Below are 18054 nucleotides of genomic sequence, written 5' to 3' on the forward strand. Positions count from 1 at the left end.
TGGTGTCTGGATCCTTCCATGCCCTGGTGGTAATGAGGTACACCAAGGTATCCACGGGAGGACACCCAGAAGGTAGAAAGGCCCATGTTGAAGGCCTCCAGGAACACCGACTCATCCGAGGAAGGTTTGGGGGCAGACCAACCCCCACTGGCGCAGGATTTCCATGATGTCTTCAAAGGAGACATCCTCAGGGGGGTGATTTGGGGGAACCTTCCCCTTCCTCCAAGTTGGTATCCTCAGTGAGGGACTCTGGAGAGGAACACCTCCTTTTGCACGTTCACTTGCGAGGGATCTCTTCAGTGGGACTCTCTGGAGAGGGCTTGCAAACTACTAGAGGTTCCTCAAGGGAAACGGTCTGGGGCACCTTGAGCACGGGCTGTCCCTGCATGGGCAAAATGGCAGAAGACACATCCAGAGGTGAGGGAGTCGGGGCTGAATCTGATGATATAGTCACGGGCCTCGATCCTCTGGAAAGAACTCTCTCCACCATGTTGAATGCCGAGGGAAAATGAGCCTCCTGAAGAACTGGCAAGGAGACTGCTCTCCCCGGATCCATTGTGGGGATCAGAGCCGAGCCCAACGGAGCCAAGATACCAAGGGGCAGACCTTGACCCAACAGTGTTGCCACCAACGGGGAAAGGCTCAAACCCACGGATCTGATGCCCAAGCTCCAGCTCCGAGAGCCAATCGGGTCTGACGCAGTCAGATCCAATGTGCTCAAGGTAATGGCTGGCGTCCATGTACCTGGTACCATCGGCACCGGCCCCCTGACTCTGGGACCGCTCAGATCCAACAACTCCGATACCGGGGGTCGGATTGGAGAAGGAGATATCGGGGCAAAAAAGGGAAGCAAGCCCCCCCTCTGGAGGGAGAGGGAGCTGGCAGGACCCCCAACTGAATCTGGGTGCAAATAAACTTTTGGATCATTTTGTCCATGTCTGCTTCAGATAAACTACGGGTGGACCTTGACAAGGCCACCGACGCCTGCCGGGAGGGTCGGTGTATGGAGGCCCCAGAAAGAGGCCTAAGCTCCTCCGGCTCCAGTGAAAATCCTCGGTGATCAGAGCCGAGGGGAAGCTGGCCTAGAAAAAACTGCCTGTTTGGGGGGAGGACACAGCGGATCCGAATGGTCCAGGGATCTCTTCCTCCACTTGTCTTTCTCTCTCTCTGTCCCTGTTCCTGTCTTTCTTAGACTCCCTAACCACAGGCCTTTGATCGGGAGGTTGAGTCCCGGCCTGGGAGGGAGAGGAGACCATGGTGGAAGGAGAAGGTGTGGTCACAGCAGTGTCTGCCATAGAAGAAGAGGCAGCCGCCTCTGTCGCAGGCAAAAGTCCCTTAAGGATCAATTTAGCCCTATGATCCTTAAGGGCTCTGGGGTTAAACCCCACACAAATGGAGCAGTCAGAAGATAAATGGGCTGCCCACAGACACACAACGCACAGAGTGTGGCCATGTGCAGGGGACAACTTATGGCCACGCTCTGTGCATTTCCAAAAGATCAGCTTAGCCTGCTGATCAGCCATGTTGCACACACAAAAAAAGTTTAACCTAACAAGGCTGAACTGACTACCTAGCCCCAACACTCATACACACTCACTCAGAAGGTAAGGGAAGGGAGACTAGGCCTAAACTACCTACAAGACACAATGACTCTCTCTCTCTTACGAGGGAAGGGACAGAAGGAAGCCTACCTACACTAACACCATGCAAAAACACCCACAAAAGGTTGAAGAAATTCACCTACCACGCCTGGAGCTCTAGACCTCGCTGCTTGGCAAAGCCACGGCAAACGACATTTGAGGGAAGGAAGGAAGGAGATGAAGGGGTATTATGGGTAAGGGGAGGAGCTTGAAGCTTGGATCAGATGCTGGTGAAACTGCCGTCTCGGATCCGATCCGGATCTAATATCCCGCAGGTTGATGATCAACTGAAGTTAACTACTTCAAATGCAAAGGTAAAGGAAAGGGGGATCCTACGTGAAAGGCCAGCACTTGTAGAGATTTTAGTAGAATCTAGAACAGAAGCTTCTGTTAAAAAGGGATAATTAGTAGGGCATATAAAATAGTGCATGATAACTATAGGAATCAATCAGTGGAGATTAAGAAGGATTGGGAAGAGAGGCTGTATATGTACTTCACAAAGAAACAATGGGAGGATATATGTATGGCTCCCAAATATGTAACAAAGTCTAGAAGATTTAGGAAATTTACATGGAAGTGTTTTCAGTTTGCATAGGTATTTTTATACCCCAAGCAGACTGCAAATAATTTCTCCTTAGGTAGATTGCAAATATTGGAGGTGTGATGGAGAAGAAAGAAGTAATTAGGAACATATTTCTGAGAGTGTTGTGAGTTGGCAGACTTTAAAAATTCCCTGCAGACTGCTCTGTAAGAAGTACTGCATGAGCACATTGGTGTAACTAAGGAAATGAAATTTTGAGGTATGATACAGAATCGGAACTGCCTAGACACAGTAACACCTTGCAGAGTTTAATTCTATTGGTTGCCAAAAAAGTAATTACTAGAAACTGGAAATCAAAGTCTAAACGAGCCTTAGTAGAAGTAGTGAATATAATAATAGAGATCAAAGAACTACAAGTAGGATAGCTATTAAACGGCAGGACAAATTACATAGAACAATGGGAATTGTGGGAAGAATACATGTCAAATAATGTTTTGGAGGAGGAATACAGTTTAAATAAAGGCAGGAATTGAATGAGCTATGTAATGTTAGACTGACAATGACTGTACAAAACATTATATGTGATCTATAATGTTTGTCACTGAAAATGTATCAATATGTTTTATTTTCATTTATATAAATGTATGATTGCATATGTCATAAGTGATCATTCAATTAAGATGCATATTGTTTAAAAAAATCCAAAATATCTGTTTGCATTTTACTAATGGAGCATACCATTATTTAGTGTTTCCATTTCAAGTTCCAACTTCTGTATTTCTGATTTGACTTCATTTGCAATCAAAAGCTCTCTGTTATTTAACAGTCCATATTCATCATTAAATGCTGATATCTCTTGGAAAAATAATGCCTTTTCTTCAGAACAGTTTTTCTTAACCTCTGCCTAAAATACAGCATAAGGTTAATTACAGCCTGTACAAATGAAAACTACAACAGTAACTAGTTGTATAAGACAAACTTTTAACAACAGCAGAACACTAATAAAATGAAAGGTGACAGAATTTTGCATATACCTGTGCAAGCTCAATAACAAAATGACAACATCAGGTAAATAAGTCATGTACTCACCATAATGTTCCCTCTGTGTTTTTCATTTTCATTCTTCCTTAACCAACGAGTTCGGATCCAACCCTCGGATCTGACTAGGCCATTTTCTAAGATTCTAGAATCCGAATCTCAAGCTCTTCCTTTACCCACAATGCCCCTGACCACTACAACACCTCAGACTGAGTTTGCTGCTATTATGTACATTATATACTTATAATACAAAATAGAAGAAAAGGTCTATGCTAGCCAAAATCCAGTTTACGTAAAAGTTCCAAACAGAACACTAAGTAGCACAAAATTAACGATACTGGATACTGCTCTTGTATAAAAACTTGTTTTAATATCACCATACCATACACAAAAGATGAGCGCTTTCGGGCGGTTGCCCTTCATCAGATAAAAAGATACATTTTAAAATTCTTTTTAAAACGGTATTAACCAATCATTATTCAATAAAACACCCACCTTTTACTCAGTGTGGGTTTTAAAGGGATAACATCGTTTAAGTCTGGTTCCCTATGTGCTGTCAATTCAAGAATCCATTTGGATTCAGCTAACTCAGTGTTCAACTTGATATCACCCCCCCTGTTGGTCAATTTTAAATTCACAATAACCCTAAAAGTGAACTTGTGTGTAGGGTTGTCTTTAACATGCCTAGACAGGGCGTTATGTACATCATTGTTCCTTATACTGAATAAATGTTGAAAAATTCTTGTTTTTAACATTTGATTGGTTTTCCCAACATAAAACAGTTACATGAATTACATTCTGCTATATATACTAAATCTGTGAGACAGCTTGCCTTACCCTTAAACTGATACATCTTCCCACTAATAGGATGTATGAACTCAACTCCTTTTTTGATGCTATCACAGGCTTTACAACAACCACATGGTATGGTTCCTGCCTTGCCTACTTTTGACCTAACATCACTAGGGTTACATCTCTCTTTGCAGAGTATATCCTTTAAATTCCTACTTCTTTTATAAATAAAGTTGGGCTTGGATCCAACCAAATCTCTCAAGCTATCATCACTAACTAAAATATTCCAATTATCACGTATTATATTGCTTATACCTTTCATATCACTACCATAAGTTAGTGCTACTTTGTGTCTGTCATGCGGCCCTCTTGCCTACTCGTTCTTGTTCCACATTACCTGTCGATCCAGCCAGGGTCTATCTATTAGCTCTGAGTGGCTTAGTCTTCTTAATGGCTTCCCCCACCATTCTCTTGTCATATCCTCTATTAAGGAAACAGCTGCCCAAATATTCAGTCTCCATCTCATACTCGGCATCATCCTTCACTATCCTAGGCAACCTACCCATTTGACATTTCACAACATTTGTGAAGGTATGTCTAGGGTGCATGCTGTCGTGACAACAAAGTGTTGCCAGCATTCTTTCCTGTGTATCCTTGAAGTGAATCCTTCTCTATTTTGAATTAAGCAGACATCTAAAAAATCTATTTCAACCTTTGACGTTTTAATGCTAAACCTAAAGAAAGCAGTAGTGGAGTGAAGGTATTCTATAAATCTGTTCAGTTCACTGACATCCCCATCCCATAGGACAAAAATATCATCTCTGAAACGTAGGTATAAGAACAAATGTTTCCTCCATATGTTATCGTTGAACACAAAAGAATTCTCCCAAAAAGTAAGGACGAGATTTGCATAAGTATTGGCAGGGGTGCCCATGGCTATCCCCTGCGCCTGTCTATGCAGAATCTCCTCCTAGAAGATATTGTTCTCCAAAACTAATGTTAATAGCTCTAAAATCAAATCTGTCTTCGCACTGGTGAAGTTTTTAGCGATTAAAAGTTCCTTTAACGCCAAACTCCCATAATCATTGTTTATTATAGTGAAAAGGTTATTTACATCAAGGGTGGCCATCAAATAATCACCAGTCAAATTCTCCAAAATATACGCTTAGACCGATAGTTTCGGGAAGGGGCTGGGTCACTGAAAATATATCCATTTGGCTAGAGGTGACTCTTAGACCCCTAGTAGATGAAGTAGCGTATATTTTAAAGGATACAGGGCATTATTTGAGCCTGATTGGCAACATTAGTAAGGAGAATTTGACTGGTGATTATTTGATGGCCACCCTTGATGTAAATAACCTTTTCACTATAATAAACAATGATTATGGGAGTTTGGCGTTAAAGGAACTTTTAATCACTAAAAACTTCACCAGTGCGAAGACAGATTTGATTTTAGAGCTATTAACATTAGTTTTGGAGAACAATATCTTCCTAGGAGGAGATTCTGCATATAGACAGGCGCAGGGGATAGCCATGGGCACCCCCTGCGCCAATACTTATGCAAATCTCGTCCTTACTTTTTGGGAGAATTCTTTTGTGTTCAACGATAACATATGGAGGAAACATTTGTTCTTATACCTACGTTTCGTAGATGATATTTTTGTCCTATGGGATGGGGATGTCAGTGAACTGAACAGATTTATAGAATACCTTCACTCCACTACTGCTTTCTTTAGGTTTAGCATTAAAACGTCGAAGGTTGAAATAGATTTTTTAGATGTCTGCTTAATTCAAAATAGAGAAGGATTCACTTCAAGGATACACAGGAAAGAATGCTGGCGCAACACTTTGTTGTCCTACGACAGCATGCACCCTAGACATACCTTCACCAATGTTGTGAAAGGTCAAATGGGTAGGGTGTCTAGGATAGTGAAGGATGATGCCGAGTATGAGATGGAGACTGAATATTTGGACAGCTGTTTCCTTAATAGAGGATATGACAAGAGAATGGTGGGGGAAGCCATTAAGAAGACTAAGCCACTCAGAGCTAATACATATAGACCCTGGCTGGATCGCACAGGTAATGTGGAACAAGAACGAGTAGGCAAGAGGGCCGTACATGACAGACACAAAGTAGCACTAACTTATGGTAGTGATATGAAAGGTATAAGCAATATAATACGTGATAATTGGAATATTTTAGTTAGTGATGATAGCTTGAGAGATTTGGTTGGATCCAAGCCCAACTTTATTTATAAAAGAAGTAGGAATTTAAAGGATATACTCTGCAAAGAGAGATGTAACCCTAGTGATGTTAGGTCAAAAGTAGGCAAGGCAGGAACCATACCATGTGGTTGTTGTAAAGCCTGTGATAGCATCAAAAAAGGAGTTGAGTTCATACATCCTATTAGTGGGAAGATGTATCAGTTTAAGGGTAAGGCAAGCTGTCGCACTACAGATTTAGTATATATAGCAGAATGTAATTCATGTAACTGTTTTTATGTTGGGAAAACCAATCAAATGTTAAAAACAAGAATTTTTCAACATTTATTCAGTATAAGGAACAATGATGTACATAACACCCTGTCTAGGCATGTTAAAGACAACCCTACACACAAGTTCACTTTTAGGGTTATTGTGAATTTAAAATTGACCAACAGGGGGGGTGATATCAAGTTGAACACTGAGTTAGCTGAATCCAAATGGATTCTTGAATTGACAGCACATAGGGAACCAGGCTTAAACGATGTTATCCCTTTAAAACCCACACTGAGTAAAAGGCGGGTGTTTTATTGAATAATGATTGGTTAATACCGTTTTAAAAAGAATTTTAAAATGTATCTTTTTATCTGATGAAGGGCAACCGCCCGAAAGCGCTCATCTTTTGTGTATGGTATGGTGATATTAAAACAAGTTTTTATCCAAGAGCAGTATCCAGTATCGTTAATTTTGTGATACTTATAATACACTAACAATGCTGGAGATCAGAGTGCATGTGCTGTGTCTTTAAGAAGCATACCAAGTACTGAGTGTCCACATATAAATGCCAGGCATGTGCTATTCCCAGTGCCAATCTGAGAGTGCAGCCAGAGCATGAGCATGTATGATTGGCATACCAAGTACTCAGTGTCCACATATAAATGCCAGGCACGTGCTATTCCCAGTGCCAATCTGAGAGTGCAGCCAGAGCATGAGCGTGTATGATTGGCATACCAAGTACTGAGTGTCCACATATAAATGCCAGGCACGTGCTATTCCCAGTGCCAATCTGAGAGTGCAGCCAGAGCATGAGCATGCATGATTGGCATACCAAGTACTGAGTGTCCACATATAAATGCCAGGCACGTGCTATTCCCAGTGCCAATCTGAGAGTGCAGCCAGAGCATGAGCATGTATGAACGTGCTATTCCCAGTGCCAATCTGAGAGTGCAGCCAGAGCATGAGCATGTATGAACGTGCTATTCCCAGTGCCAATCTGAGAGTGCAGCCAGAGCATGAGCGTGTATGATTGCAGTAGTTAGTTTGTACATAAGTTACTTACGTTAAAGTCAGTAAACGTCTATCGTGATGTGTTTGTATAAAATAAAGCTGCTTAAACAGAACCCATGAAGACTCTTCTATTGTGTCCAAAGTAGGAGAGTGACATGGTGTCAGAACCGGGATGGCAAGGAATAATATTCAGAGCCATGAGGTGCAGAGATGACAGTGAAGATAAACTAAGATTCATTCAAAGGGTATCCAGTGTCTGCCAGCCTGGGATGACATGTTCGACAAGCCGCGTTGCTTCGCAACAGACGTCTTGCACCTGTCACCCCTAGGCTTTTGAATACTGGCCAAGGCTCTTGCTGCCCCCATAGTGCCTTTTTTAGGCAAGGCTCAAAAGTCAAACCCACCTCCGTAAACAGCACAATTAACAAAAAACTGAGGGTTATGCTACTCAATGCCAGGAGTTTAAATCTCAAAATGCACATGCTCGAAGCACTCCTCAGTATGGAGAACGTTGACATCTGTGCAGTAATTGAAACCTGGTTCAAGGCTCCAGAGAGCACCACAGCACTACTGGGCTACAACTCGTACCACACGTTTCGGCCACAGAACATGGATCGAAACACAAAAGGAGGGGGTGTATCCATATTCATCAAGGATACTTACACCTCCAGGTTAGTGGCGCAGCAAGATACCTCTGAGATCATCCATGTGCAACTAACATTGGGCAAATCTACAATGCAAATTGTGGCCTGCTACAGATCACCCTCCATGACCCAGGACCACCACTCCACCTTTCTGGAAACACTGGAAAACATGAAGGTCTTACCGAACATCCTGATATTGGGCGATTTCAATTACCCTACCATTAACTGGGAAAACTACTCGGGTACAAACTCCCAGGCCCAGCGCTTCCTGCAATTCACCAACTCAAATGCCCTGGATCAGCTGGTAAACTCTTCTACCAGAGGTGAAAACATATTTGACCTGGTCATCACCAACATGGGTGACAGGTGTCCCACACCGGAGGTCAACCCGTCACTGGTTAGATCAGACCATAAACTAATCACTCTGGATATCCACACCCCACCACCACCCCCAACTAAGGAAACCACAGTAAAAAACTTTTCTAAAGCAAACTTCACCTTACTTAAGACAGAGACGGTAAGTTTCATAGCCCCCACGCTAAAAGATAACACTGCCCAAGATGCAGAAACCTTTACAAATTCACTCTATGAGCAACTACAAGGATGCATGGATCGTGCCATCCCTAGCAAAACCAAGACTTACTCCTCTAAGAGAAGGAAACCAGTCTGGTGGGCCCCTGCCATAAAACAGGCTATACAATAGAAGGAGGAAACTAGTTCAGAAAAAAAGCAAATCCCAAGAAGGAAAGACATCCCTGATCAGTATCAGTAAGAAACTAAGGTCCCCTCATAAAATCATCCAAGGCTAACTTCAAAAGAAAAATAGCAAAGGAATCAAAAGATAACCAAAAAGCCTTCTTTAGCTGTGTTAAGAATCTAAGTGGCAACTCACAGATATGCACAGAACTAGTGCAAAATAGCACAAACTATAGTGAACCTACTGATATTGCCAACATCCTGGCAGATAGATTCAGTGCAAACTTCACCCCCCTCTCACTCCCAAAAGTGCCCACAACAATACCGGAAAAGTGTAGTGTCCTGGAAATCACAGACGCACAGGTTAAAATAGCCCTTTCAAAAGCCAAAAACACAGCGTCAATGGGGCCAGATGGTGTCCCAGGCTGTGTCTTGCACGAACTACAGAACTACAGAACAAACTAACCCCCCACCTAAACACACTGTTCAACCTCAGCCTCTCCACAGGCTACGTGCCCATAGAATGGTGCACAGCAATGGTTATTCCACTCCACAAAAGAGGGGCCACAACTGACCCTGATAACTATCGCCCCATAAGCCTGACTAGCCTGGTCTGCAAGGCTGTGGAGCGCATCATCATGGAACTCATTAACAAAGACATTGGGAACCTCCAAACACTTGACCCGACCCAGTTCGGCTTTGTTAAGGGCAGATCATGTCTATTAAACCTGGTTGACTTCTTCGAGACAAAGGCCATAGACGAAGGAAAGGTTGTTCACACAGCCTGCCTTGACCTCACCAAGGCTTTTGACTCCATTCCCCACTCGGGTATTACAGAATACTCAGCAGCCTGAACATAAACCCCTACTTCACGAGATGGGCTGCCAACTGGCTTACAGACAGAACTCACACAGTATGAATAGCGGGCTCCAGATTCCACTCTAAACCAGTCACAAGTGGTGTCCCGCAAGGCTCGGTCCTGTGAACCCTACTGTTCGGCATATGCTTCTCAGAAGTACAGACAAACACAGGAGGACTACGGCTAACCAAGTTCACTGATGACTGCAAACTGGGAGCCATAATTGACTCTCCGGCTGACACAGACATCCTCCAAAAGGGCCTTACTGAGATGGACACCTGGTTTCAAAGTCATGGCCTCAAGCTAAATGCCAAAAAATGCATAGTCATCCCATTAGGGAAAAACAAAACACCCACGAATTGCCACATAGGTGGCAGCCCCCTTAATACAGAAGAGGTAATAAGAGATCTGGGGACCCAGGTAGATAGTAATCTCTCCTTTGACAATCATATTGCCAAAAAAAGTTAGGAAATCCTTCTATGTGGCCCATCTAATTACTAAAGGCTTCGCATCTAGAAATAAAGAGGTTATAGTGCCCCTCTACTATTCACTCATCAGATCCATCATAGAGTACAATGCCCCATTTGGGATGTACCTCGCAAGACACTTCCAACAGCTGGAGAGACCACAAAAGTACCTCACCAAGAGGATTACTGGCCTAAAACATATGTCCTATGCAGCCCGACTGAAAAAACTCTGGCTGTACTCAGTGGATTATCACTTACTCAGAGGTGATCTCTGCCTGACTTACAAAGCCATGTCCAACTCAGAATTGATGGACATGCTCCACCTAAAGAAATCCAAGTCAATGCGAGCCATGCGCTCTAGTGAGCTAAACCTCGCCACAACAATAAATAGAACATGCTGGAAGGATAGATTCCTGTCACAGAGACTCCCCATGCTTTGGAACAAAATTTCAAACTACATTAGGCAGAGGGACTCACTAACACTCTTCAAGGGAAACCTTGACGAGTGGATGGGTAACAGAAAATACACCCCTGGAATCACTTCATTGGCCCTGCTTGACAAAGGATAAGTTAATTAATCAATCGGGTGGCGAAAGCTGACACACTCTGGCTAGGCTTATAAATGCCCTGGGGCAGATAGCCTGGTACCTACCTATGAACCTATGAACCTAAGAGAAACTAGCACAGAAAAAGAGCCAGTAAAGAATCAGAGGCAATGAGAATTTGCACAAACTACTTATTTTATATAAAAAAGATAAAACAGAGCATTACAAGGGCACAAACAGCATTATTAAACAAATGGGAGGCACAAAAGGTTTATTAACCAAGTAAAACATTTAAAATAAAGATATTTCACAAAGTAATATTAGAAAAGTAAAACAAGTATGTTTAAATCAAAACCAAAACGTTTAAGGCAAAACCAGCATGTTTAGAGTAAAACAAGCAGAAGAAAAGTGCAGTAGGCTTAAAAAGAAATTAAATGAACAAATCGAATCTAGTAAGGGCAAAAAGGGCACATGAAGCATAAATAAATTGGGCTTAAAAAGAGATGAAATTAACAAATCGGATATAGTAAGGGCAAAAAGGGCACATGAAGCATAAATAAAGTGGACTTAAAAAGAGATGAAATGAACAAATCGGATATAGTAAGGGCAAAAAATGCACATGAAGCATGAATAAAGTGGGCTTAAAAAGAGATGAAATGAACAAATCGGATATAGTAAGGGCAAAAACGGCACATGAAGCATAAATAAAGTGGGCTTAAAAAGAGATGAAGTGAACAAATCGGATATAGTAAGGGCGAAACGCGCACATGAAGCATAAATAAAGTGGGCTTAAAAAGAGATGAAATTAACAAATCGGATATAGTAAGGGCAAAAAGGGCACATGAAGCATAAATAAAGTGGGCTTAAAAAGAGATGAAATGAACAAATCGGATATAGTAAGGGCAAAAAGGGCACATGAAGCATAAATAAAGTGGGCTTCAAAAGAGATGAAATGAACAAATCGGATATAGTAAGGGCAAAAAGGGCACATGAAGCATAAATAAAGTGGGCTTCAAAAGAGATGAAATGAACAAATCGGACAAATCGGATATAGTAAGGGCAAAAAGGGCACATGAAGCATAAATAAAGTGGGCTTCAAAAGAGATGAAATGAACAAATCGGACATAGTAAGGGCAAAAAGGGCACATGAAGCATAAATAAAGTGGGCTTAAAAAGAGATGAAATGAACAAATCGGACATAGGGCAAAAAGGGCACATGAAGCATAAATAAAGTGGGCTTCAAAAGAGATGAAATGAACAAATCGAATATAGTAAGGGCAAAAAGGGCACATGAAGCATAAATAAAGTGGGCTTAAAAAGAGATGAAATGAACAAATCAGATATAGTAAGGGCAAAAAGGGCACATGAAGCATAAATAAAGTGGGCTTAAAAAGAGATGAAATGAACAAATCGGATATAGTAAGGGCAAAAAGGGCACATGAAGCATAAATAAAGTGGGCTTCAAAAGAGATGAAATGAACAAATCGGATATAGTAAGGGCAAAAAGGGCACATGAAGCATAAATAAAGTGGGCTTAAAAAGAGATGAAATGAACAAATCGCATATAGTTAGGGCAAAAAGGGCACATGAAGCATAAATAAAGTGGGCTTAAAAAGAGATGAAATGAACAAATCGGATATAGTAAGGGCAAAAAGGGCACATGAAGCATAAATAAAGTGGGCTTAAAAAGAGATGAAATGAACAAATCGGATATAGTAAGGGCAAAAAGGGCACATGAAGCATAAATAAAGTGGGCTTCAAAGAGATGAAATGAACAAATCGGATATAGTAAGGGCAAAAATGGCACATGAAGCTTAATAAAGTGGGCTTAAAAAGAGATGAAATGAACAAATCCGATATAGTAAGGGCAAAAACGGCACATGAAGCATAAATAAAGTGGGATTCAAAAGAGATGAAATGAACAAATCGGATATAGTAAGGGCAAAAAGGGCACATGAAGCATAAATAAAGTGGGCTTCAAAGAGATGAAATGAACAAATCGGATATAGTAAGGGCAAAAAGGGCACATGAAGCATAAATAAAGTGGGCTTCAAAAGAGATGAAATGAACAAATCGGACATAGTAAGGGCAAAAAGGGCACATGAAGCATAAATAAAGTGGGCTTCAAAAGAGATGAAATTAACAAATCGGACATAGTAAGGGCAAAAAGGGCACATGAAGCATAAATAAAGTGGGCTTCAAAAGAGATGAAATGAACAAATCCGATATAGTAAGGGCAAAAAGGGCACATGAAGCATAAATAAAGTGGGCTTAAAAAGAGATGAAATGAACAAATCGGATATAGTAAGGGCAAAAAGGGCACATGAAGCATAAATAAAGTGGGCTTAAAAAGAGATGAAATGAACAAATCGGATATAGTAAGGGCAAAAAGGGCACATGAAGCATAAATAAAGTGGGCTTAAAAAGAGATGAAATGAACAAATCGGATATAGTAAGGGCAAAAAGGGCACATGAAGCATAAATAAAGTGGGCTTAAAAAGAGATGAAATTAACAAATCGGATATAGTAAGGGCAAAAAGGGCACATGAAGCATAAATAAAGTGGGATTCAAAAGAGATGAAATGAACAAATCAAATATAGTAAGGGCGAAAAGGGCACATGAAGCATAAATAAAGTGGGCTTAAAAAGAGATGAATTGAACAAATCGAATATAGTAAGGGCAAAAAATGCACATGAAGCATAAATAAAGTGGGCTTAAAAAGAGATGAAATGAACAAATCGGATATAGTAAGGGCAAAAAGGGCACATGAAGCATAAATAAAGTGGGCTTAAAAAGAGACATAGCACATGCCACACATAGTTCACAAAGTCAGTGTGCTAAACAGTCACAGCCCTTAAGGCCAAACAACATGCCAGACACACTTGTAATAGGTGACTCCATAGTCAGACACACTGACGTCCCGCTCACCAGACTGAACAAAGAAAAGGTCACAGTAAGCTGCCTGTCGGGAGCTAGAATCCGCCACATAACACAAGCACTCAGGTCACTCCACAGCAAGTACAAATATGACTCAGTCATTGTACATGCCGGTGTGAACGACCTGAGATGTACCTCCCTGGACTACATGAAAGAGACATAGAGGAGCTCTCTGATTATGTAGCCCAGGCCGGTATGACCCTGACCCTGAGCAGCATCTTACCCTCACCAAGAATGATGCCACAGTACAAAGACAAAATGATCAGTTTTAACAATTGGCTTAATTACTGGTGTCATTCTAAGGGGATCCAATGTCTGTCTGCTTGGGATGACATGCTTGACAAGCCACGCTGCTTCAAGGGATGGCTTGCACCTTTCACCCTGGGCTTCGGATATTGGCCAAGGCTCTTGCCACCCCATAGTGCCTTTTTAGGCAAGGCTCAAATGACAAACCTACCTCCCTAGAAAGCACAAGTGGAAAAAACTAAGGGTAATGCTGCTCAATGCCAGAAGTCTAAACCTCAAGATGCACGCCCTCAAGCCCTCCTCAGTATGGAGAACATCGATGTCTGTGCGGTGACTGAAACCTGGTTCAAGGCTCCTGAGAGCACCCCAGCACTATCAGGTTTTACCTCATATCATGCTTTCCGGCCCCAAAACTTGGACCGAACCACAAAAGGAGGGGAGTATCCATTTTCATCAAAGATACCCACACCTCCAGGTTAGTGGCAATGCACAAAGCATCGGAGACTATCCAGGTGCAACTAACCATAGGCAAAACTGCCTTACAGTTTGTAGCATGCTACAGACCACCCTCTCAAACTCAGGAACCCCACACAGCCTTCCTGAAGACACTGGAGAGTATGAATGTCTCTCCAAATACCATCATTTTGGGAGACTTCAACTACCCAAACATAGACTGGGAACATTACTCAAGCCCCAACACCCTAGCCCAAAGGTTCCTAGAATTCATAAACTCAAATGCAATGGAACAACTAGTCACCATTCCCACAAGAGGAGACAATATACTAGACCTGATCATCACAAACATGGGGACAAAATGCTCCACACGAAGTATATCCCTCTTTGGTAAGATCAGACCATAAATTAATCTCACTGGAAATCCACATCCGCCCACCTCCTGCACAAAAGACCACAGTGAAGAACTTCTCAAAAGCAAACTTCACACTTCTTAAGACTGAAGTGGTATCCTTCAAGGCCCCTGGGCCAGTGGAAACCACAACCCACACTGCTGAATCCTTTGCAAATGCCTTCTATGGGCACCTTCAAGAATGCATGGATCATGCAATCCCAAATAAAACCAAGACCCATTCCCCCAAAGACAGGCGCCCGGTCTGGTGGACCCCAGCCATAAACAAACTTTACAACAGGAGGAGGAAGCTACTACATGACAGAGCAAAATCCTTAAAAGGGAAGGCGTCTCTGATCAGTACTAGCAAAAAACTACGATCACTCATAAAATCATCCAAGGCCAACTTTGAGAGAAAAATTGCAAAAGACACAAAAGACAATCACAAGGCCTTCTTTAGCTATGTTAGAAACCTGGGTGTAAACTCCCAGATATGCTCAGAGTTAGTCCAAAATGACACAAAATACACCGAACCCACTGACATTGCCAACATTCTGGCAGACAGGTTCAGTGCAAATTTCTCCTCCCCCCCAAAAGGAGAAATAATTATCCCAGCAGAGTGTAGCCTCCCTAACATCTCAGATGCCCAGGTGAGAGCCGCCCTCTCTAAAGCTAAAAACACAGCATCAATGGGACCGGATGGTGTCCCGGGCTGTGTGCTACATGAACTCCAAGAGGAACTAAACCCACACATAAGGCTGCTGTTTAATCTTAGCCTTATTACAGGATACGTACCCAAAGAGTGGCGTACGGCAACAGTGGAACCCACTTCACAAAGGCGGTGCTTCTACAGACCCTGGAAATTACCGCCCCATAAGCTTGACGAGCCTGGTCTGCAAAGCTATGGAGAGGATCATTATGGAACTCATAAACAAAGAATTGGGGACCTACAGCCATTGGATCCTACCCAATTTGGCTTTGTCAAGGGCAGATCCTGCCTTTTGAACTTGGTCGACTTTTTTGAAACAGTCACTAAGGCCATTGATGAGGGTAAGGCAGTTCACACAGCCTACCTTGACCTTGCAAAAGCCTTTGACACAATACCCCACTCAGGCATCATAGACAAACTCACCAGCTTAAATGTAAACCCATATGTCACAAGATGGGTTGCAAACTGGCTCAAGGACAGAACCCACAGGGTCAGAGTTGCTGGAGCTATGTCAGACTCTAAGCCAGTCACAAGCGGTGTCCCACAGGGCTCAGTCCTGGGACCCCTCTTGTTCGGCATTTATTTTTCCGAGGTACAGGCAAACATAGGAGGATTGTGGCTGACAAAGTTCGCAGATGACTGCAAACTGGGTGCCATAATTGATACTCCAGCGACACAAACATCCTTCAGAGAGGCCTCATAGAAACGGATAATTGGTGCCAGAGCCATGGCCTTAAGCTGAACGCCAAAAAATGTATAGTCATACCCTTTGGGAAAAACAAGGTAGCGACAAATTACCACATAGGCGGTAATCCATTAAGTACGGAAGAGGTAATCAGGGACCTAGGGACCCAGGTTGACAGTAACCTCTCATTTGACACTCACATTGCCAAAGTGGTTAGGAAGACCTTCTATATTACCCACCTTATCATGAAGGGTTTCACATCTAGATCAAGAGAGGTCATTGTGCCCCTGTACTCTTCTCTTATCAGGCCAATGATTGAGTACAATGCCCCATTTGGGATGTATCTCACCCGACACCTGCAGCAGTTGGAAAGACCCCAAAAGTTCCTCACCAAGAGGATAAAGGGTCTTAAACATATGTCATATGCCGCCCGACTGAAAAAACTCCAGCTCTATTCAGTCGCATACCTCCTACTCAGAGGTGATCTGTGCCTGACGTACAAGGCCATGTCCAATCCTGAATTAATGGACATGCTCCACCTCAGAAAATCCAAATCCATCAGAGCCACGAGAACAAGTGACTTAAACCTCAACACAGAAATAAATAGGAAGTGCTGGAGGGACAGATTCATAACGCAGAGGCTCCCTACACTCTGGAACAGAATCCCAGTCCATGTTAGGCAGAGCCCCTCACTGACTCTATTCAAGAGAAATCTCGACGAATGGATGGGAGATCGTAGGTTTACCCGGGGGTCATCTCTGTGTCACTACTAGACAGAGGCATAGTAAACTAAACCCTAAAAGGGCGTAGTATTCTCATCCTAAGGGGTGGTGTAAGCCACATACACTCTGGCTAGGCTTATAAATGCCTTAGGGCAGATAGCCTAGTACGAACCTATGAACCTATGAACCTAAAAAGAGATGAAGTGAACAAATCGGATATAGCAAGGGCGAAAAGGGCACATGAAGCATAAATAAAGTGGGCTTAAAAAGAGATGAAATGAACAAATCTAATCTAGTAAGGGCGAAGAGGGCACATGAAGCATAAATAAAGTGGGCTTAAAAAGAGATGAAATGAACAAATCGAATCTAGTAAGGGCGAAAAGGGCACATGAAGCATAAATAAAGTAGGCTTAAAAAGAGATGAAATGAACAAATCGAATATAGTAAGGGTGAAAAGGGCACATGAAGCATAAATAAAGTGGGCTTCAAAAGAGATGAAATGAACAGATCGAATATAGTAAGGGTGAAAAGGGCACATGAAGCATAAATAAAGTGGGCTTAAAAAGAGATGAAATGAACAAATCGAATATAGTAAGGGCAAAAAGGGCACATGAAGCATAAATGAAGTGGGCTTAAAAAGAGATGAAATGAACAAATCGAATATAGTAAGGGCAAAAAGGGCACATGAAGCAAATGAACAAATCGAATATAGTAAGGGCAAAAAGGGCACATGAAGCATAAACAAAATGAACTTAAAAAGAGATGAAATGAACAAATTGAATATAGTAAGGGCAAAAAGGGCACATGAAGCATAAATAAAGTGGGCTTAAAAAGAGATGAAATGAACAAATCGAATATAGTAAGGGCAAAGTGGGCTTAAAAAGAGATGAAATGAACAAATCGAATATAGTAAGGGCAAAAAGGGCACATGAAGCATAAATAAAGTGGGCTTAAAAAGAGATGAAATGAACAAATCGAATATAGTAAGGGCAAAAAGGGCACATGAAGCATAAATAAAGTGGGCTTCAAAAGAGATGAAATGAACAAATCAAATATAGTAAGGGCGAAAAGGGCACATGAAGCATAAATAAAGTGGGCTTAAAAAGAGATGAAATGAACAAATTGGATATAGTAAGGACGAAAAGGACACATGAAGCATAAATAAAGTTGGCTTAAAAAGAGATGAAATGAACAATGGA

General features: G+C 42.1%; 1 protein-coding gene across 1 annotated transcript in view; it reads right to left on the reverse strand.

Moving 5' to 3' along the window:
• The window catches only part of CCDC172 (coiled-coil domain containing 172), a 401371-nt gene extending 398109 nt beyond the window's left edge, over nucleotides 1-3262 (reverse strand). Inside the window, exons 1-2 of the mRNA XM_044055529.1 lie at nucleotides 3161-3262; nucleotides 2920-3085 (exon numbers count right to left, since the gene is read on the reverse strand). Coding sequence (XP_043911464.1) covers nucleotides 2920-3085; nucleotides 3161-3262 — 268 coding nt within the window. The remainder of the gene's footprint in view (nucleotides 1-2919; nucleotides 3086-3160) is intronic.
• Between the last annotated feature and the right edge of the window lie 14792 nt (nucleotides 3263-18054).

The sequence above is a fragment of the Protopterus annectens genome, chromosome 14.part0 (assembly GCF_019279795.1).
Source record: "Protopterus annectens isolate FY-2018-M chromosome 14.part0, PAN1.0, whole genome shotgun sequence".
Lineage (NCBI taxonomy): Eukaryota > Metazoa > Chordata > Ceratodontiformes > Protopteridae > Protopterus > Protopterus annectens.